Source organism: Xiphias gladius, chromosome 15, assembly GCF_016859285.1.
Source record: "Xiphias gladius isolate SHS-SW01 ecotype Sanya breed wild chromosome 15, ASM1685928v1, whole genome shotgun sequence".
Taxonomy (NCBI): Eukaryota; Metazoa; Chordata; class Actinopteri; order Istiophoriformes; family Xiphiidae; genus Xiphias; species Xiphias gladius.
Genome location: NC_053414.1, coordinates 2,073,524 through 2,095,944, shown reverse-complemented (window position 1 = coordinate 2,095,944; position 22,421 = coordinate 2,073,524). Strand labels below are relative to the sequence as shown.

The window sequence follows — 22,421 nt, the reverse complement described above, 5'->3', positions numbered from 1 at the left end:
TTTTAAGCAGCTTTGAGGCGCGCTACCGCCACCTCCTGGACTGGAGCGTGGATCAGGTGACTATAGAGAAGCCTGAGTCTTTCAGGAACAGTAAGCACAGAGATTCACCCTCATTCCTCCGATCAATGAGCCAAAGTATTGATTGTACCACGTTAATCATTTTACAGTCCAGCATTACACAGACTAATCCAAAGGTTTTCATGGACATAATCGAATTCATCTCTCGTAGACAGTGAATCATCTTTCAGTTTCAGTCTGTCACAAAACAACCTGCAGCCTGGATCTGTCCGAACACTCACCAGAGACAGACACAGATTCAGTCCAACAGGAGACGCGGACGTGAAGCCACGATAAGACGCAACAGCGTGAAACAAAACCTTCTGTTTAAACCTGAAGCTTCACGGGATGAAAACGCTCAAGGTTCGAATAGATTATTTCCACATTGATCCACTGATCATCATCACCACACAGACTATTGAGCCTCTGATTCTGACTCTGTCAAAGTCTTGACAGGCAGCGTTAATTCTGTCAAGTTCAGGTTTATCTGTAAAGCAAAGTATCAGAGTTTTTACCAGGTGAGGGATCAGTAGAGAAGAAGTTCTAAATTCAGACAGAGTGCACACATAAACAGCCACAGTGCCACGTCTTAATCTCATCCTTACAAGAAGACGGCGTAGGTACAAACTGTGTCTCGGCAGGTGGACCCGGTCATCCACTAACCACGGGGTCGGAGGTTCGATCCCCGGCTCCTCTTGTCCTCTTTGGGTGAGAGGTAGAGAGTAAATCCCTCTGTCCGTTAAGCGTTTGGTGCAGAAACGCCGGACTCGTCCTGTGACCGGAGAACTTTGCCGGGCTGATAAACTGGGAGCATGTTGGATATTTAATTGGGAGTGAAACCACTCAGTGCTCTGTAGACCAGGAGCAAAACCTCAAAGCCAGTCCTGTAGTGAACAGGTGGCCAGTGGAGTGGCAGATCCAGTATTACTCATTACACAAAGAGCACATATTAACTAAAATACTGAGCACATTCACAATCGCTCCTCTTTCCATTACATAAACAGAAACTGTTTTTACAGCTGTGATCTCACATCATCTGATCAGACGATTCACATTTTATCCCCGAAACACTGAAAGGGCCGAGATCCAAAAACACCAGGTCTTAGACCCTGGCTGGTGTACTACCTGCTGGTCTGTAGTGAACCGAGACACATTACTGGAAATAATCCGCTGACCTGCTGTAGTGGCTGCTCGTCTTCAAACAAACTTCAATCCAACATAAAATCAAAAGGCCACTGTTGCACCGAGGAGATGTGGTTCACGCAGGCTAAAGAACGAAGCCATCAGGTTCCCTGCTGCCTCTCTAGCTCTGGTACAAAACCACAGGCCCACCCAGGTACATGCTGGTCCTACACCTGCCCCCCTAAATAACCTCGGCTGCCCATTGAGGTGCCCAATTTATAAAAACAAAACCACAGTAAATGAAATACGAGTTAACGAAAATTAAATGAGCTAAATAAGAAAATGACAAAACTAAAACAATGACTAGCAAAAGAAAAATACAATCAAAATCAAATCTAAATAAAGCAAATATTTAAAAGGAATCCAAAGTTGTAAATGTTAGAAAAACAAATGAGGTGTACAGTTAAATATGCAGAGGTAGACTATGTGTTATCATAGAGGCCCTAGATCGGGGGGCCTCAGAGGGGGCCTCGCATTCTGGAAACTGAGGTAACACTTTATGATTAAAACATATGTTGGAGACGTGTCCTAGGAAGACAACGGCCTTATTTAAGAGTCGGTGGTCAAGACTGATTTCCAGACTGGTTCATTGGCTTCACAGCCTCTCACAAGCAGATCTGCAGGTGCTTGACTTGACGCTGTTCTTCTTTGTAATAAACCTTTATATGCAATCAAGACGGTGTCAGCGGAGTCTCCTTCGTCCTCTTCACATCATCATCACCACCTAATAAACTACACAAACTAATAACTAGCCACTACAGCAATGTTTAACCGTTCGATATGATTAAGTATATGGAAGGATCGATACTTCATTGATTTCTTTTGTTGTAATCCAAGATGCGATGTATCGTCTAAACCGGCCTGTCGCTGTTTAAGAAGACCGGGCTGATAGAAATGACACGCATGGTGTGATTATGGTGAATATTGTCTGAGACGAGTCGTAAATGCAGTTAGTTGTGTTCTCCGACCTCTGTATTTCTGAGCCTGGGTTGGTCCCTGAACGCCTCAGCAGAGGTGAGCGGCCTCGCGCTCATCAGACCTGATTAAACTCACCTGTCGGCGTAGCGGCAGCGGCTCGTGCCGTCGTATCTGAACCGGACCGAGCTCATCGAGTTTACCGCGGACGCTGAGGTTAGTTTACCGGCGGCGGGATGCAGAAAGGCCTGAAGAAGTACTTCGTCAACATGGACGAGTACCTGTCCAGTCTGGGACTCTACAGGAAGATGGTGGCCCGGGACGCGTCCAGTCTGTTCCGAGCCGTGTCAGAGCAGGTGAGCCCGGCTAACGCTAACATCCTGGGGTGGGGCACCACCAGTTACACCAGTCTCAGACTAATTTTACTGTTACCATGGAAACTGGCCGAGCAGACCAGAGGTGGAGGAGGTACTCACCCCTGTCCCTGAGATAAAAGTGCCAGCACAGTAAAAAGTAAACTGAGTAAAAGTACTCAGTTGCAAGTAAATGCCCTGCATGAAAAGTCCAGAGTCATCAGCATAACTCAGGTGTCTCCTGTGGCTGTTTTCTGTTTTTGTGGGGTTTTTTTAATCTCTGGACACAGGTGGACAAGTATATTTACTCGAGTACTGTACTTCGGTACAGTTTTGAGGACCTTGTCCTTTAGTGTTTGCGTCTTCTGCTGCTTCTTTAGAGTTTTGCTCCGACACAGGTCAGAGGAAGTGGTTTTACTCACCACGCTGGTCCGACAGCTGCAGATACTGGCTCTGATTTAGACTGAAAATTCACCATGACGTTGTTCTGGGTCAGTCCCAGTCTGGATCCAGTCGGACCTGAGACGCCGCAGCAGGATTTGTGGTTGGTGAGGTAACTTTAGGTTTAACCCTGGGTTTTCAGGGTTACTGCGGTGGTTTGCTTCCTACCGGGGTCCATCGCCGGATCCCTGACGGCGTCAACGGTTTTACTGATTCTCTCACTGCAGCTCAGAATAATGTGAGGAGAGTCTGTGACGATGAATGGAAATAACAACTAAACCCTCTGATGTCTTTTATTGTCCACACGCTGTTGAATATGTCTCATGATTATGAATGAACATTTCATCCAGACTGACCTCATCAGACACAAACTACTTTTCTCTCCAGAAACAGTCGGACGTCGCTTTACCCTTTTTTATCTGCATCGCATTTTCATCACTTTGTTCATCATCAGATAGTACTTTGCTCATAGTTCTGACCATGTTGCTTGTAATTAACATCCAACAAACCGGATCACTGGAAAATCCAGAGTTCACGGAGCCAGTTGATAACCAGCTTCCTGATACAGGCTCAGCGAAGCCAGATAAGGAAACGATATCCTGCGTACGTTGAACTTACTTTGTGTGTGTGTAGTTGTATTACTCTCAGAATTACCATCAGAAGATCCGTCAGGACTGTGCCAACTTCATGAGAGCCAACAGATGCAACTTTGAACCGGTGAGTTCACCACTAACTAACTAGATCTGATACACCTGATCAGTATCAGCACAGACTTGTTAATCAGGTGTGATCCACCAAACACAGTTTGTCAGTGTGGTTTTAAAACTCAGTGTTTATCTCCACAGCACCTCTGACCTCATATTACGGAAACCTTATCCCCGATAAGTTCACACACTGAGTTTTACTGAGTACCAGCCTATTTAATCCGGTTTGGTTTGGTGAGAAAGCAGTCAGTCAAACTGTGTGTGTGTGTGTGTGTGTGTGTGTGTGTGTAGTTAGGTCCATAAGTATTTGGACAGTGAAACAATTTTCTTAAATGTGCCTCTCTTAACCACCACAGTTGATTTGAAACGAAGCCATCAAGATGGGATTGAGGTGAAGACTTAAACTGTAATTCAAGGGTTTCAACAAAAATATCACATTAACCGTTTAGGAATTACAGCCGTTTTTATACGTAGTCCCTCATTTAGTAAGTCCCTCAAAGTAATTGGAGAAAAGGGCTCATGGCCAGGTGTGTCCCGATCCGTTGTTTTTTTTTGTTCATGACAAATTAAGCAGATAAAAGGTCTGGAGTTGATTCAAAGTGTTGAATTTGCATTTGGTTCATGGGAACTCTCAATATGTGGTCCAAACAGGTGTCGATGCAAATGAAGGAGGCCGTCATTAGCCTGAGAAAACAAAACAAATCCATCAAACAGAGCAGAAACTGTAGAAGTGGCAGAGTCAACAATTAGGTTCATCCTTAAACAGAAGGAATGAACTAGCGAGCTCAGCAGAACCAAAAGGCCTGGAAGACAACGAAAGTGGATGATCGCTGAATTCTTTCCTTGGTGAAGAAAAACCTCTTCACAACATCTGGCCAGGTCAGCAACACTCTGGAGGAGGCAGGTGTATCATTGTCAAAGTCTACAGTCAAGAGATGACTCGATGAATGTAAATACAGACGGTTTACTACAAGGTGCAAACCACTGGTGAGACTCAAGAAAAGAGAGGCCAGATTATACTTTGCCAGAAAACATCTAAAAACACCTGCCCAGTTCTGGGACCAGATTCTTGGGACAGATGTGAAACCCTGATGATTTTTTACCAGGATGATAAGAATCTGGAGAAGGAAAGGAGCGGCTCATGATCCAAAGCCACCACATTATCTGTCAATCATGGTGGAGGCAGTGTAATGCCGTGGACATGTATGGCTGCCAGTGGAACCGGGTCACTGGTGTTTATTGATGATGTGACTGCTGGTGAAAGGAGCAGGATGAAGTCTGAAGTGTATAGTTCTAAACCATCTGCTCAGGTTCAGCCAAATGCTGCAGAACTGATTGGATGGTTCTTCACAGTAGAGATTGATAATGACCCAAAGCATATTGATAACCAAGATTTTCTCAAGGCAAGAATTGGGATATTTTTCAATGGCCAAGTCAGTCACAGGACCTCAACCCAACTGAGCAGGCTTTTCACTTCCTGAAGACAAAACTTAGGGCAGAAAGTCCCACAAACAAGCATTAACTGAAGGCGGCTTGAGTAAAGGCCTGACAAACCATCTCAAGGGAGGAAACTCAGCATTTGCTGACGTCCACGGGTTCCAGACTTCAGGCAGCCACTGACCGCAAAGGTCAGGTATTAAGAATATGGCCACTTCTACAGTTTCTGCTCTGTTTGATGGATTTGTTTTGTTTTCTCAGGCTAATGACGGCCTCCTTCATTTGCATCGACACCTGTTTGGACCACATATTGAGAGTTCCCATGAACCAAATGCAAATTCAACACTTTGAATCAACTCCAGACCTTTTTATCTGCTTAATTTGTCATGAAATAACGAGGGAAAAGGCCACACCTGGCCATGAGTCTGTCAGTCAGTAGTCCAATAGTTTTGATGATTGAGGCAGGGGAGGTTCATGTTGATACCAGCTGATGGCCGACTGCCGGCTGCTACATTTCAGATCTGTGTCCGTTTTCTCTTTCAGTTTGTCGAAGGTTCGTTTGAGAAATATCTGGAGCGTCTGGAGGACCCGAAGGTGAACTGTGACCTTTGACCTTTCAGTCCGCTGACAGCTGTAGGTGTGTTCTATGTAAAAAGGTACAGCCTCAACATTAAAACCGGTAACTGGTTTTAATGTTGTGGCTGATCAGTGTATAACAGTGTGTAACAGTGAGTGTGTGTTTTCAGGAGACGGTGGGTCAGGTGGAGATAAAGGCTCTGTCTCAGCTCTACAGGTGAGAAAAACTCATGTTCACACCAGGATCATTACAGCGTACACGCTGAAAATCAACTGCAATAAAAAATCCCGTTTCCCAGATGTAACTGAGGCTGCTGTTTCCACCGAGTCAGTGTGTACGTTCGCAGGTCGCCATAGTTGTTCTGTTTTTAAGGTTATGGATTTTCATGAAGTCAGAAGTGTGTGATGAGCATCTTGTGATCACATGGAGGATTATGAGATGTGACATTATCAGATTACACATTGCATCACCTCAATGGCAAAACAATGTTTTGATGATAAACCTTTCGTACAGTTTAAATGGTAAACTGTGTGTGTGTGTGTGTGTGTTTAGACGTTGTTTCCTAATCTATCGTTACCCGGGGAAACCAGCCACCGTGATCTCAGAGGACGACTTTGTGGACAAGGTGAAAAGAAACACAACTGCCAAACAGTCTTCTGATGCATGTAATTAAAATGTTCTGAAGAGGCAAAATGTCAAACTAAAGTTTTGTTAAAGGTCTGTGGGTGGAGAGAGGCCACTAGAGGAAGTGACATGAGGTTGGATTTATTGTCATTCTCTCCATATTCAGTATAGAGGGAACACAAGACTGTTTAGTTTGCACAGTCAGAGCAGAAATAATAAAAACTGAGTATGAACAAAGTGAATGAACAAAGAAAGATGTGCCTCATTTCATTAAAAAGTTCTAATGAATCAAAACGTACCTAAAACAAGTTCTAGTTACAAAGGCTGCAATTACAATAGTAGTGTAACAGGGATAGTGACATGCCACCTCCCTGGAGCGCCTGCTCTCCTCTCATTGGCTCTCTCACCTGTGGTCCTCAGGTGGAGGTCTGTTGTTGAAGACTTTCCTCCTTGTGTCTGTTCACCTGTTGTGGCTCTGTAAACATCCAGGTGACTCAGTCTGATCAGAAACTCGTATTTAATTGTTTTGTGTGACTCGGATGAAAAACAGTTTAAACTGTGAAAATGTGACGAATCTGAAACGAGACGTTAACGTCTCCGACTCAACTAAAGGCTAAAAACAGACGGAGCAGAAAACCACGTCCTCTGCTGCAGGTCACATGACATTAAACTGTGATTTGATTGCTCAGTGCTGACTGTCAGTCTTCTGTGTTGCCTAGGTGACACTTTGTTGCTCAATCAATGGTCACTATGACATTGTTTACCCGAGGAGTTACCCCGCCTCCGCCGCCCTCTGTCAATGTGAGTACTGATCAGTGATTGGTCATTCAGAGTGTTTGTGTTTGTGTACTTGTACTTCTATCTTTGTGTGGACCAGTTTGCGTTACAGTCCTTACAGAGTGAGGACATTTTGTCTGGTCCCCACACCTTCAAAGGCTGTTTTGAGGGTTCAGACCTGCTTTTATGGTTCGGTTTACAATCAGGCTCAGGCTAGGGGATGGGGAATGCATTATGAGTGTCCTCACAAAAATAGAAGTGTGTGTGTGTGTGTGTGGGGCTCTCCTGTACTAGCTGCTCTGCACTCAGGTGTGTGTTTTATTAGGACTGACCCGAATACTATTTTGGGGGCTTCGAAGCTTCAGTGAGAATTGCCCATGAATATTCGAGGCTTCAACAGGGGAACAGAGAGAGACCAGGACAAAAATCTGACTTTGGTGTTATACTTTGTTAGCATGGAGGTCGCACTAACATCAGCCATAATAGGAAAACACAAATTCTAGCAGTTGCGAAGACGCTCAGCTGTTACTGACAGTTCAACGGTGATTTACCAAACTCGTAGCCCATCAGTGATCTGCCCGTTTCCTTTGTCGTATCTGCCGCTCGACTTTTTGGTCGTCGCCTTCACAAATCTAGACGTTATTCCCGACTCGACTTTTTCCGCATCTTGCTGGCGTAGCCGTAAGTTGGAAATCTGTCACGTGGTCACGTGTCACTGTCCCACCGTCAGTGCTGGTAACGTTCGATGAGAGCTGTGACGCACAGAACTACAACTAAGATTAAATGTGGTCTGTCTGAGAATAACTAGTAATTAATGTTGACGCATAGTGAACGATGATGATGATGATTACTTTTTCTGATTTCATGGACTAGTTGGGATTTCTGTGGTAATTCATATGTAGCAATAAAAACAAACACAGCGTTCATATACTGATTAGGATGTCAGTTACCACGGCAGAAGTTTTGGAAGCCTCCCCTACCGCCACCCTGTCAAAGCCTCAAAACTGTAATCGGGACTGTGTGTGTGTGTGTGTGTGTGTGTGTGTGTGTGTGTGTGTGTGTGTGTGTACACATATACACATACTTTTTTGTTACCTCTTAGGGACCTTTTCTGGTACAGACAAAGCATCATTTCTGAGGTCTGGGTTTGAGTTAGGCTGTCCACAATTAATGGAAATCAATACAATGTCCTAACAAGGATAGCTGCACAAATTGTGTGTGTGTGTGTGTGTGTGTGTGTGTGTGTGTGTGTGTGTGTGTAGCTCTCCTGTACGAGCTGCTCTACACTCAGGTGTTTGGGGTGGAGGAGGCAGAGCTCTGTCAGGCCATGGAAGCCTTCAGGGTCGGAGGTCGTCGCTATAGAAACAGTCCATCAGTGTGTAGTGATGTCGACATCGGCTACGACACACCTGAGGACCGAGGACAAAGGTGCGAACACACACACTCTCACACTCACACTCACACACATACTTGTCTTGCATGACTTTCAGGGACACTTCTTGCCAGAATGCATCCCTTTACCCTAACCCTGACCTAAACCTGGTTCTGACCTGAACCCTAAAAACAGGTCCGCATCCTCAAACAGCCCTTTGAAGGTGTGAGGACCGTACAAAATGTCCTCACAATGATGGTTTCAAACCAAAATTTGTCCACACAACATGGAAAGATACACACACAAACTTCCATAATATCATAAATCTATTGCAGATGACTGTGGAAATGATGACCTCACAGCTAAATTTCTAATAATATGTTCACATGGCAGAGAGCAGTTGATCTCGCCCTCCAGCGCTGGTGTTACTGTTTAGCGTTGGTGGATCCAATCTGGTTCCTCCACTAGCCTCATTCATCTACTGAACCTGATCACTCACTGTTTGTTGTTGGTGTTGGGGGGTTCAACTGCCTCACCTGCATGATGGTAAAAGTCACAGACAGGTGTTTGTTTTATCCTGCAGGGAGGAGGTGGAGTTGGGTGGAGGTGCTGAGGAGAAACCCAGAGCTGTGACGGATGACACAAAGGTGACATATCTGCATTATATACGAGTTGTTATCACCAGGAGCCTCCATACCTCCCAGTACTACCCAGGGAAACAAGACACTGACATGAAGTTGTCGGTCACTCTTTATTTTGCTCGATGTTTTGTTGTTGGTGATGTTGTGAAGCACTGTGCTGTCGATCTTTAACTGTGTACTTTGTTGTTGTGTTGATGAACAGTTGCTACAGACATTGAAGGAATTTCCAAAGGGATAAAAAATGAAACCAAACCAAGAGCACATTTCATCACCCTAAAAGAGCCTAAAGCTCTAAAAGGAAAGTGAGGATGTCGTGAACAGTTATTTCTCAGTGAACTTCATCCAAAGTGCAGTAAAGAGTAAAAAACCTAATTCAGATCAGGATTTTCTCGTCCCCCTTCCTTTAAACCAGTACCAGTTCTCCTTGATACATCTGTACAGTTTTTCAGGTTCTGGTAAGTAGGTTGTTCCAGGTTCTTGGAGAACCTGCCACAGCTCTTCTGTGGATTTAGTCTGTCTGTGTCCTCTGTCTCTTCATGTGATCTCAGACTGACTCCATGATGTTGAGATCAGGTCTCTGTGGGGGACAGACCATCTGCTGCAGGACTTTCTTCTTCTGCTCTCTGAAGACAGCTCTTTACGGCTCAGGGCTGTGTGTTTGGACTCGTTGTCCTGCTGCAGGATGAGTCTGATATAATTGAACGCCTCCTGATGGGACCGATGATGGAGAATCATTGGACCACAACTCATCAGAACTGAAACACCAGAACCTTAAACTCAGCAGAGATACCGTATGTCAGACAGCAACACACTCATTGTTGATTGTATTGTTTTTGTTGTTCAGCCTCCGGCAGAGGTTCCACCACCCTCCAGACTCTCTCTGCCTTACAAAGTGATGAAGTCTCTGGACGGAGAAGTTTACAGAAACCTGGAGTTTGACGTGTGGCAGGACACCTGCAAAGGTAGCAGACTGTCACACAGCGACAGTCCTGAAGTTTGTTTTTTATATATTTGAAATAGACAATGTACATGTTTCTGATACCAATTTGAAACATTAATGTGAAGTGAAATAGTTTTGTTTCGACAATGTCTGATTTTGTCCACACAGTTTCCATATAAAATGGCCCAAAATCTGAAAACACAACATTCATATAGTTGATTCATGTAAGTTTTTTACCACAGCCAGATGGTCCAGGTGGAAATGTAACACGCCCCGCTACCTGCAGTTCTGAGGAATTATGTTACACAACCTGAGACTGATTGGCAGAGTTAATCCAGAACAAGGCAGGCAGTCGACCAGAGGCTTTAAATCTTTGGTTTGATTACTGACAGATGTGTAATCTGGTTACAGACACCTTTGCAAATCTGATGTTATGAGTCAGACTGTAGTAATCAGATTACCGTGCTGTCTGTGACTGACAGAGATGCAGAAGACGGACTACATGGTGTTTGCAGGGAGGCAGTACTTCCTGGGAGACAAGTGTCAGGTAACAAAACACATCAATACACTGACAACTGTACTCAGTTCAACCGTTTAGTCACATTTTACTGGCCTGCCGTAGTAATCAGTGTGAGCAGACACTCCAAACTGAAACACGGTGACAACTGTATTAAACTTTAGTTTTCTTTAGTTTTACAGGGGTTCAACTTACCCTTCAGCTCACACCTCGTTAGGCTTATGCTTCAAAAAGACACTTGAAACCATTTCAGTGCTACAACATCAACTGCCACTTCAACACCTTCAAAAGCTTCACCTTAAAGCTCCACCCCCACATCTCCTCTGTCCTGAGGGTGGCTCCAGGGCAAAAGTCATGTTGTCAACAAAACCAAGGGGTTTTTCCTCTCTACGGTGGCCTTTTTAGGACATCTCAGACTGTCAGTCAGATCCATACTCTAAGACTGGGCTTGGAGCTTAAAGCTAATGTTAGTATGCTAAAGAACCAGCTTCTAATCCTGTTGTTCTGTCAGTTTATCATATGATGTACAAGATATGAGCCCCGTCATAACCAGGAATTCTGGGATGTTACCTGGTGTCCAAGTGACAGGCCAATCACACACTTAGCTCAAATGAACAAAAAATGTTACTCTTAAAAAGTCCAATAAAAATAGAATCCAATCTTGTGTGTGTGTGTGGTTTTTTTTTTTTTTTTTTCAGGTGCGTCTGGAGCCAAAGGGGAAGTACTACAACGCTTTCATCCAGGAAGTAGGAACACACTCATCCGCTGTCACCGTCTTCATTGAGGAGCTTGGAGAGAAGTAACACACTCAACCTAAACCTGATACTTACCTGAACCCTAAAACCAAGTCTGAACCCTCAAACAGCCCTTTGAACCAGTGAGGACTGGATTAAATTGTCTTAAAGTTAAACTGGTCATCATAAAGAGGCTGAGCAAATGAACACATTTTCACAGCTTTTACAGCTTTCACAAATTCTGAGCAGGAGAGTTTGTCTTTGAGTTACAGCCTTCAGTTTTGATATAAAACGGTTAATCTAATATGTTGCTCTCTCAGACACCTGGTTCCTCTGACTGATCTCAAACCAGTGAATCCAGTTCCCGCCTGGAATGTTGCTGCTTCCACTAGAAAAGGAGATCTGGGTACGTTTACTCTGAGATCCAGTTTCATTTCTGCTTTTCCACATGCTTCTGCTCACTGAAGATGTTTTCTTCATTTCAGTTGTAAAAATTCAGAAATAAATGACTTTCCTTCAAGTACGGAAGTAGCTGTGTCATTTCAGTCTTTAATTCCATTTTCAATGAAGTGTGAAAACAACTTAATCACACACTGTAAAGTCCTCCTGACCTTCAGACCTATCGTAATTCCCTTCTGTAACATCTTTCTGACCTACTGTTCACATCCCCCAGACCTGCTGACCCTACGTAACGTTATCTTGACCTTCTGACCCACTGTAACGTCCTTCTGATCTACCGTAACGTATTTCTGACCTACTGTAACGCCCTTCCGTAACGCCCTCCTGACCTTCAGACCTACCCTCTACCGTAACGACCTTCTACCATAACGTCTGATTTACTTTAACGTCCTCCTCATTAGCATAAAATCCTTCTGTAATGCTCTGCCCTTGTATCTGTCCTCATCCTGTCTCTCTTAGATTCAGATCCTCGTGGTCAGCGTCATCACCGCCATCGTTACTTTAGGAAGTCTCGGGGCAGCAGTGGGGTGAAGGGGGCAGAGCTGTTGATGCCGCCACCCTCTTCATATGGAGGCCCAGCCACATCCACCCTGCCCCCTCGCTTCCAGCCGGCAGGTCACCCCCGCCCACCCCCTCCTCCATCACCCGGAACGATGACCTATGACCCCTACCCCCCACCTCACCACCACCCCCCTACAGCTAGACCTCCTCGCTATGGAGCCTCCAGGTGGGAGTTGATACCTGTCATTTATCTGCTCAGACCAGTCATACCATAAGAGACCAGAGCTTATCAGAAAACTTTTTTCATCGAGACTACGTTTTGATTTAGGCTTTGTTCAGACTGCAGGCAAATAAGATTTGTTTCTCAGATCAGATCTGTAAGATAGATGTTCAGATTGTTGTTTGCAAGTGATCAGATCGGATTTGTGTCTCCGGACCTCGCACACTTATTTGCATGGGTTGATGTAGCCATCAGTAACTACATAGCTAATGTTGTTCTGGATTTGACGTCGTGGTTGTGTGTTGTGTTGCAAAAGACACTTTGAAATCCGATTTGAGCAGTCGGAGCGTCTAGAGGAATCGCATTTCAAACCACCTCCAAATGTGGTTTGGATCCAGTTTGCAAAAATCACATTTCATGTGGGTTTTTTTTTCTTGTCCAGACTTTCTAGAATCTATCCGGATTACAATCTGGATAAGCCAAAAAAACTGATTTTGGCTGGCAGTCTGAACAAGACCTTAGACTGTCAGAATTTCAAAAACACACTGATACTGAGGTGTGTGTGTGTGTGTGTGTGTGTGTGTGTGTGTGTGTGTGTGTGTGTGTCTATGTCTACCTGTCTCATGGATTGCGGTCAGAAGCTCAACCCGTTTCCTGAACCGTCACCTGATTGGTCCACAGCTGACCTACTACCACCCCAGCCGACGATATTACCATGACTACGAGAACTACGCCTTCAGGTCACGGTAAACATTATTATTTATTTTTTTTTTTAACTTTATTGCCATTAGACCATGCACTGAAATGTGAAAATTAGAATATTTTGAAAATGTATTTGAAATAAAAATTTTGGTCTAAATCAACATATTTGTCTGCCACAGTGTCTTTTTTGATACAACTACTGGGGGACTGCAACTGCAAACAAATTCTACAGTCCCTTTAAATCAGTCCCCAGACAGATTGTCTGCTTCAAATCCATTATTCTCACTTTGAGTCAGAAGTTGAAGTGTGTTTTCAACTGATGTTGGAGACATTGCAATAATTTGACTTTGGCGCCATCCTTTAGCCTGACAATATTATTGATACTGAGTATCACCAGATATGTTGACGTGAATAGAATTTTAAATTATAATGCTGTTAATTTGTTTAAATTACGGTGGCATGAAAAGGTTCGGGCACCACTGGTCAAAATGTCTTACTGTGAATAGTTAAGTGAGTAGAAGATGAACTGATTTCCAAAAGGCATAAAGTTAAAGATGAAACATTCTTTAAAACATTTAAAGCAAGATAAGAGCACCATGCAAAAGCTTGAGCCCCCAAGAGATTTGAGCTCTCAGAACTTTTACCAAGGTCTCAGACCTTAATGAGCTTGTCAGGGCTTTGGCTTGGTCACAGTCATGGTTAGCAAAGGCCAGGTGATGCTAATGTCAAAGCTTTATAAATACTCTGACTCCTCAAACCTCGTCCCAACAATCAGCAGCCGTGGGCTCCGCTAAGCAGCTGCCTAGCTCCGGAAATTAGAATAACTGATGGCCACAAAGCAGGAGAAGGCTAGAAGAAGGGAGCAGAGTGTTTTCAGGAAGCAGTTTCCTCAGTGTGCCACCAGGAACGGTGGAGGTCAAGTTGAGGTCTGGAAGACCAAGAAGACGTTCAGAGAGAACCGCTGGTGGGATCGCTAGAAAGACGAACCAAGACCCCCGTCTGACTGCCAGAGACCTTCAGGAAGACTCATCAGACTCTGGAGCGGTGGTGCACTGTTCTACTGGGCAGCGACACCTGCATTAATGTGACCCTCATGGAAGAGTCATCAGAAGAAAACCTCTCCTGATCCATCACCACAACATTCAGCATCAGATGTTTGCAAAAGAAACATCTCAACAAGCCTGATGCATTTTGGAAACAAAATGAGCAAAGTTATGTTTGGAGAAAAAGGAGCAGAGTTTCATGAAGAGACCACACCTCCACCTGTTAAGAACTGCGGTGGATCATCATGCTTTGGGCTTGTGTTGCAGCCAGTGGTACAGGGAACGTTTCACTGGTAGAGGGAAGAATGGATTCAGTTAAATACCAGCAGATTCTGGGAGCAAACATCAGTCTGTACAAAAGCGGAAGATTAAAAGAGGAGGCTTCTATAACAGGATAATGATCCTAAACACACCTCAAAATCCACAATGGACTAACTCGAGCAACAAGCTGAAGGTTTTGCCATGGCCCTCACAGTCCCCCGACCTAAACATTATCTAAAATCTGTGGCTACACCTCAAAAGAGCAGTGCATGCAAGACGACCAAGGAATCTCTCAGAACTAGAAGCCTTTTGCAGGAAGACTGGGCGAAAATCCATCAAACAAGAACTGAAAGACTCTTAGCTGCTACAAAAAGTGCCTAAAAGCTGTGAAACCCGCCAAAGGGGGTGTTACTATGTATTGACCATGCAGGGTGCCCAAACCTTTGTTTTGGGCCCTTTATCCTTTTGTTGTTTTAAAAATGTAAAAGATGGAAATAGAAAAATAAGCTTTGGCACCCCTGGTCAAAACTTTTACCAGGGGTGGCGAAACCCTTTTTATGCAACTCTATGTAAGTATTTCTTCTAACGACACATCAGAACAGTAGCACATTATTTCACATAGCTCAGTCAATCTTTTAGTAATACAGCTCTATGTAGAAATAAAGACGTCAGGCTTTGGCGCCCCCACAGTTGTCATATCAAAGTTGCTCTGACAGACAACACTACAATAAAGTAAAAATTTCCTTTACACATACAGGAAAGTAGGTTATTTATTTATTCAGAAATCATGAACGTGACATTTGGACATCAATGAGAATGTAATCACTAATTTATATCTGTTTGTTCAGTCGTAGCCGGCGTCAACTGGTAGCAGCTCTGAATAAAGAGTGTCAGTTTGGTTTCCCGGCGGAGACAGTGGAGGAGCCGGCTGATCTTGATGCAGCTATTGCATACTACCAGCTGGATGACGCCAGCGACGCAGTCTTCCCGCCACTGCCGGTGAGAGAACCAAAACTACAAAACCAGATGATACAGAAATATGAAAGTGTATTTACAAACCTGGACAAACATGATCTTCGTTGAGTGTTGTTCAGTATAGCTTAAATTTAAATAAAGGATTTTATGTGAAGTGTTAGCTCTGCAGACTTCTGGTTACCATCCTCATGTCAGGTACAGCCATCTACACCTTAGGAAAAAATTCTGAGACAAATAGGTAAATACCTTTTTAGCTACTGAATACTGAGGTGACAGTGTCATGTGTTATGTTGGCCGGTTCACGTGACCGCATACATGACTTCAGAGACGATGGCTTTGGACACTTGGACTTTCAGGCGGAACTCGACCTGAAAGACTTGAGTGACTCGAGCTACAGGTCCAAGTCTGGTGTTTGTCATGTGAACGTGACGACAGATACAGTAAACTGCATTGTTTCCGCAGTAAAGTAAAAGTGTGTGTTTAACAAGATAATATCTCACTCTTCCCACAGGGCCCGGCTGTGGCCCCACCCCCCACCATGGGAGCCCCTCCACCTCCCCCTGGCTCCTCCTACAGGGTTCAGAGAGGCCCGGGGCCCCTCTCACCTGCACCTCCACCTGGAAACACCCCTGTCTGCTCTTCAGAGGAGGACCAGGAGGACACGAGCACCGTCGAGGACCAGGGTGAGGAGGGAGTAATTCATATTACGTTATAAATGTGTTAAAATAAATCAAATAAAAATAATCAACCAATAAATACATTTTTAGAAGGGATAAAATGGAGCAAACAGAGGAATTAAACATTTGCAGCACCGTAAATTCTCAGAATAGTCAGGGCCTTAACTCACCTAAGCTGCAGAGAACCACACCTTTTATTTCTTGAGTTTCCTGTTTTATATGTATATTTTAATTATTTTGTGGTATTTTGTGGCCACTGACTCTGCTGCTCTAACAAAAATACTGTTGTCATTCATTATCCCCAGTCTCTTCCACTTTGCCATTCTTTAATTTACACTTCCTGCAGATGTTTCACATTAAAAGTCAACCAATGACTCAAAGGGCGTAATCCTTCCCACGCCTGGCAGGCTTTTAATCTGGAAAACTCTGCAGGAAGTGTTGAGTTTTATTAATTGTAAAGTAGAATAACTGAGTGAGTGTGTTGTTGTTGAGAGCAGTTGAAATGTATTCTATGCTGAATCTTCTACCAGGCCTTTATTTGCTTGTACCAGTTGTTGGACAGCTTTTATTTGACGGTCAACATTATTTCTCTAACCCGCCTAAAATGATTCATTTTTCTCTTTCTATCGGCTGAGTACACAGAGGAGTACATCTACAGCACTCAGGGTGAGTAATGCTGTCTGGGTGTAGAAAGTCAGTTTGGTGTTCACATCAGCTGTTGACTTTGAGTTTAAACGGTTTCAGATCAGAGCTACCAGACTTCAGGTGTTTACACTGCTGCTGAGCCCTCCACCAACCAGGTAACACACCTGATCTCTGACCTGCGGGGTTTACGGTCGCTGTAGATCTCTGGGTTGAATACATTTTTTTTGTGGTGTGGTAGCAAATTTCTTGAGCCACAAAGAGAATGAATAGTGACTGTTAGAAATACTCCAACCTTAAGCACATGGTCTTTAATTTTATTGTTGTTATTGTGGGTGATTGAAGTTTGGGATCAGTTTATAGAACAGTGATTAACTATACCATGAAGCCAAATGTCTGTAAATGTTTAACCCCTTAACAGACCCTCATGACAAACCAAAATAAAAAGGTTACTGCTGTTCAACGTTTCTGATCACAGCCATAACCCTGGTCTTCTCTGAAAGGAAGCTCTTTAAATTTTACAACCAAAAGGTTAGAATGAAGATAAGAGACACTGAAGCAAAGTTACAGTGGCACAAACATAGTAAACATGTAATTATTTTTTTTTTTTCTTCCTTGGCCCTACAAAGGGAATCTAAGACCCGTAGTCGGACCTTTTATTGTGGAAAACACTTTGGAGCAGGATAAGGGGACTTGAAGCTTTCATACTCTGTATACCTCGTCAAGTTTGTGTGAGGACTGAGTCCAGTACAGACCAAAACAAACCTGAAGTAGCACTACCAAGGCCAACCGGTGGTATGGTGGATGTAGGAGGAAACCAGGCCTTGGAACCTGTGAGGAAGCATAATGTTCTCCCCTAGGAGGCTAAAAGGCACAAGAGCAACAGAGAGTTTGAGTCTGGGTTTTCAGGTGGAGGTGATGGTAGAATATAAGCGAAGGGGTGATTGAAACTTGCAAATATTTGAGGGTCTGGACCACAGAAATGTTAAATGGGGAAGCTGACAACCTGACAGAGGCCCCGGTTAATTTTCTATCCAAAGATCTGTCTCAAAGATATTTGGGGGATTCTGGCCAAAGAGCAGGGTATCGTCAGCACGCAGAGAAATTTAGTGTTTGGTGTTATCTAACTTAAAAATGGTAATGACTTGAATAGCTAGGAATTTGCAGCTAAAACTCATGTAGTGTAACACTGCCCAGAGAGAAACACCACGGTTTGAAGTTCAGGTGATGTTCATTGATGTCACAAAGCTACAGTGAGGGAGAGAGGACAGAAAGGGTTTCTTGTGTTTTCTCTTAATGTGAAAGGATGAGCAGGAAGGAGGTACTGCCGGCTCTCCACCGAGACCAGACATGAACTACAACTACACACAGCAGGTACATGCACGCACGCAACCTTCACACGCTGACCTTCGTCACTTTTGGGGACTTGCATTCCTGGAGACTTACCCTGACCCTAACATTAACCAGTGACCTAAAAAAAAAACAGCTTTTTCCCAACTGGGGACACGGCTTTTGTCCCCAATTGGACAAGCAGTCCCCAATTAACTGGTCTTTAGTCTGAAATGCGTCCCCAAAAGTAGCCCATGAGACACACACACACACACACACACACACACCTGCTTGTACTTGGAGAATGTGGCCTGTAGTTTAAAGTGCTTTGAGTGATTGATAAGACTAGAAAAGAGCTATATAAGTGGAGCCCATTCACCATTTTTACTTCTATTTTTGTGAGGACACTCGTTGACATAATGCCTTCACCGGCTTCTAAACCTGATTCTAACCTGATCCCTAAAACCAAGTCTGAACCTTGTGGTGGTGTTGTGAGGACTGGCCAAAATGTCTTCACAATGCAGAAATGTCATCACTACGATGTTTTAAAACTGAAATTGGTCCTCACAAAGATAGCAATATGAGCTCCAATGCAATAAATATTAATAAAAAATAGTGAATAAGGGGATATATCAATACAGTGAACATATGCATGACCGTAAAGCTGCTTTCAGACAGCGAGCGGTTGCTGCTGGTTCCGTCTCCCGCTGACGGTGGCAGAATTCCCAGCTACCCCTGATCAAGGAAACAACCTGTTCCATCCATCACACACTGCTGCTGTCCACCTACTGTAACCTCATCACGCAGTTAAATCGTGTAAAACTGAGGAGGTGGTTATCAGTAAGACACAATTACAGATGTTTCTCCTCATTGATCTGTCTGCTCTCTGCTGGTGGAATAAATAACTGTACAATAGATACATCTCCATATCTCCGCGGCTTCACGTTGTATGAAACGGATACCAACTCTCACTCTAGTTATTTGTCTCACGCAGAAACAGTGGAGGTGGCAGCCGCTCACTGTCCGGCGGCACCTTCATGGTCATGAGGCTCCTTTTAGCTTTATCGAAACAGGCTGCTCTTCTGCACCTTAGTGGGTCTTCGCACTGACTCAGTCACTGATTGGCTGCTGTTGTTTTTCTTATGTTACTCAGCTGGTAACTCTGTGTGTGTGTGTGTGTGTGTGTTTCAGGTAGTGAAGCCATTAGCCGTCATCTGCTCTTCACCCTCCTCTTCCTCCTCCTCACCCTCCTCTCCATCATCACATGTACCTGCAGCCGCTCACCTGCCGCCACCTGCGCACACACAACCACGCTCAGGTGCACACGTACACGCGCACACACACCATTGAAGTCAGGTAAGCAGAGTCACTACACATCTTCTGCCACAGCCTGACCAATGTCATCAGTCTGTCTTGTTTCCTTCACTTTCTCTGTGGATCTGTTGAATTTGATACAAGTTGATTTAGATGTTGGACTGGACACAACATTGGTTTTGAGGTAAATTCAGCATGTTTTACTGGATAACAAACTTTTGCACTGTAAAAACGGAGACTGCAGCTCATAATAACTCTGCTTTATTAATGTCTTCTTCATCATTGTCATCGGTCTCAAAGGGGAAGTAAAATCAGGGGTGAAAACTGTACTCAAGTATTTGGACAGTGAAGCAATTTTCAAAACTTTGCCTCTGTTCACCACCACAATGGATTGAAACAAAACCAGCAAGATGTGATTTTAAATTTAGACTTTGAGCTTTAATTCATGGGATTTAACAAAGATATTGCATTAAGGAATTACAGCCATTTTTATATGTAGTCCCTCATTTTCAGAGGCTCAAAGGTAATTGGACAAACCAACATAATTATAAGGCCTGATTTTAGTACCTGGATGTCATTTTATTGAGTCACTTTTGGGAAAAAAAAAAGCATCTGCCAGATTAATGAAGCGAGATGTTTTCTGTCTTTAGCTGCCATGGCCATCCCATCTACTTCTCCCTGGTTGGTTAACGAGCTGGGTGAGCCTCTCTGCACCGTGGTCGCTCCGCCCCCTTACTCCTACGACCCTAACGGCAGTGATTTACCTCGAGGTCAGAGGTCATTCAGCTGTAATCTACTGTTAGACCTCCCACACTGATCTGCTTTTATCACCCATTTTACACTGTGTGTGTGTGTGTGTTTGTGTGTGTGTGCGCGCAGACTGCAGAGTCCTTCAGTATTACTTCAACTTAGGAGTCCAGGTAAGAGGTGCACAGAGCTGCAAAGTCATCAGTGTCTGGATCCTCTGATCATTAACACCTGACAAACAGCAGAATGTTCCTTTTGAAATATCAGGTCTCATTGAGCTGCCGGTGTTCTCGCAAAGTTAACCTTCTTCCCTCCCCACAGTGGTACCATCAGAGCTGTTGGCAGCAGCAGCAGCAGACGTACCCCCCCGCCTCACCGGAGGCCCCCTACACCTACCAACACTACTCCCCCTACCTGACCCAGGACCCCCTGCACGGTAAGGTCCACACTGCCTCTGAATGGCTCCTTGAGGAATAAAAAGTTGATTGGCGGTGGTCGGACAGGCTGCAGGTTTCAACCACCAATCGGCAGCCTCCTCCGCTGCAGCTGCCATCAGATTCTGCTGGGATCAAACTCTACAACACAGTCAGGAAGGTTCTTACAGCTGATGGTTCAGCATGTCATCAGGGGGGAGGCCGTCACAATAACAGAGCTTTCACCGTGAAGCTACTGAGACGTTGGAAGGGTTGAGTTTCAGCAGTCAGCTGTGGTGTCAGTGGTTTGGTCGGTTAGTTAGTGGGTTATTTAGTTAGTCCTCATGGGAGATAGTGAGGTAGTTACTGGGTTAGTTAGTAGGGCAGTGGGTTAGTAGGTGAGGAAGTTTCATAATTTTAAACTATCTGACCCAGTGCTGGTCTTCTGCCCCCAGTTGCCCCTCAGTCCTACCCTGAGACAGGTCGAAGCTCCCATCAGCCCCCCTCCTCCTACCCGGAATCCAGCAGGGCAGGAGATGGACAGACAGACGGACACAGCAGTGGTCAGTGTTGATGACACACCTTTACCTGTGGAGACACGTTGGACGGAACACCTGTATCTCCTCGATGATTCTGTCCAGTAAAAATCCGTCTGCACAACAAACGAACACAATCTAGAGGCTCGGTGACGTGTTTGATTTGCTTTGTCTCCTCCCCCCTCCACAGGCCCCGCCCCATCTCTGGAAGCCCCCCCTCCCTCAATCAGCTCCGCCCCTCCGGGTTCCGCCCCCTCTGCTGCGCTCCTGTACCCGGACCAGACACATCTCCCCCCGCCACCGATGATGCACCTGCCATATGAAGCTCCGCCCCTGGCCACCTACCTGCCCTCCGCCCCTCACCCTGTTCATCCCCACCCTGCCCACCTCCCCCATCACTCCTCCTACCACTGCCTCCCCCCATCCGCTCACTGGGGGACACTCCAGACCGGAGGCCACGCCCCGCGGGTTTACTGCCCCACCCCTAACCCTGCCCACGTGGTCGGTTACATTACAGCCCCGCCCCCGCACCACACGGCCACACACTACATCCCCCCCACCATCTAACACACACATCACACTGAAACTCACACTCCTCACACCTCACTCTTTAATGCACAGCTAACCGCACCCTTTGCTGTGTGCTAACGCAAGTCCCTGTCAGCAGGAAAACCTCATATCTCCACTCAAGTGGAAGGTTTCTAGAGGATGAACTTAAGTAAAAATCTGAGCAAATTTCAACATAAAGATAAATTATAATTGAAAAAAAAAAAACAAATATTAAAAACAAAAATTAGAATAAATGCGTAAAAAAAATTAATGAGGTAATCAATTTTGATGTCAAGGTTTTCCTGTGGTAGCAGGTTAGCATGTTAGCTTCACATTGAAAACAATGGAAGATTTCTGCTCAGATTTGCTGTTAGCTCGTGGCTAAATTACCTATGTCAGTGTTTTTGTTTCCAAAAATCTTAAATACCTAAGACACAACTCATCTGCCTCAGAATCACTTCCTGTTCAAAATGTTCGTTTGGACCTTTCATTAGTTAGTGGGCACCTCGTTAAAGGGACACACATGCCTCCACGTTGTCGTAGCGACGGAGTCGGCGCAGCTGCCTGAGAAAAACGACAGATTTTTGTTTGTTAAAGTTCGTCAGTCGGTTAATTGAGTTTATCTTTAGAGCATCAGCCAGCCAATCAGAGAGAGGGGTGGGGCTGCAGGCTGGGCATGCTCAGTCCCTGTTTATTGATGAGGGGATGTATTTATGTTGACGTTACGTCCAAACTGGTGACGGTGATTTGTTTTGTTCCTGGGAGAATAAAGTTTTTTTCAT

General features: G+C 44.6%; 2 protein-coding genes across 6 annotated transcripts in view; one reads left to right on the top strand and one right to left on the bottom strand.

The window, feature by feature from the left end:
- Nucleotides 1-3,673, bottom strand: part of aars2 (alanyl-tRNA synthetase 2, mitochondrial (putative)) — a 22,825-nt gene extending 19,152 nt beyond the window's left edge. Inside the window, exon 1 of one of the 4 annotated variants that reach the window (XM_040146564.1) lies at nucleotides 3,567-3,673. In XM_040146564.1, the coding sequence (XP_040002498.1) occupies nucleotides 3,567-3,605 (39 nt within the window). In that variant the 5' untranslated portion in view covers nucleotides 3,606-3,673. Of the gene's footprint in view, nucleotides 1-1,232; nucleotides 1,762-2,292; nucleotides 2,662-3,566 lie in introns of those variants that run through there. The other 3 variants (XM_040146561.1, XM_040146562.1, XM_040146563.1) reach the window with 3 other exon arrangements.
- alg13 (ALG13 UDP-N-acetylglucosaminyltransferase subunit) lies at nucleotides 2,241-22,421 on the top strand. Of its 2 annotated transcripts, none has more exons than XM_040146567.1 (25): nucleotides 2,241-2,510; nucleotides 3,582-3,665; nucleotides 5,633-5,683; nucleotides 5,836-5,882; nucleotides 6,219-6,291; nucleotides 7,010-7,091; nucleotides 8,330-8,495; nucleotides 9,023-9,086; nucleotides 9,925-10,042; nucleotides 10,503-10,567; nucleotides 11,236-11,336; nucleotides 11,592-11,677; nucleotides 12,190-12,457; nucleotides 13,093-13,197; nucleotides 15,306-15,456; nucleotides 15,944-16,115; nucleotides 16,752-16,775; nucleotides 16,854-16,909; nucleotides 18,057-18,125; nucleotides 19,272-19,398; nucleotides 20,045-20,164; nucleotides 20,274-20,314; nucleotides 20,463-20,577; nucleotides 21,010-21,117; nucleotides 21,281-22,421. In XM_040146567.1, exons 1-25 carry the CDS (start codon nucleotides 2,391-2,393, stop codon nucleotides 21,655-21,657), a joined length of 2,790 nt encoding a protein of 929 aa, XP_040002501.1. In that variant the 5' UTR covers nucleotides 2,241-2,390; the 3' UTR covers nucleotides 21,658-22,421. The 2 variants fall into 2 exon arrangements, with proteins under 2 accessions (XP_040002501.1, XP_040002500.1); XM_040146566.1 differs by having other exon boundaries at nucleotides 13,090-13,197.

Coding starts and splice junctions, on each gene's coding strand:
- alg13 (XM_040146566.1), top strand. CDS start 2,391: ATGCAGAAAGGCCTGAAGAAGTACTTCGTCAACATGGACGAGTACCTG. Junction 10,568..11,235: donor TCCTGGGAGACAAGTGTCAG/GTAACAAAACAC, acceptor TTTTTTTTTCAG/GTGCGTCTGGAGCCAAAGGG. Junction 16,776..16,853: donor GTACATCTACAGCACTCAGG/GTGAGTAATGCT, acceptor AAACGGTTTCAG/ATCAGAGCTACCAGACTTCA.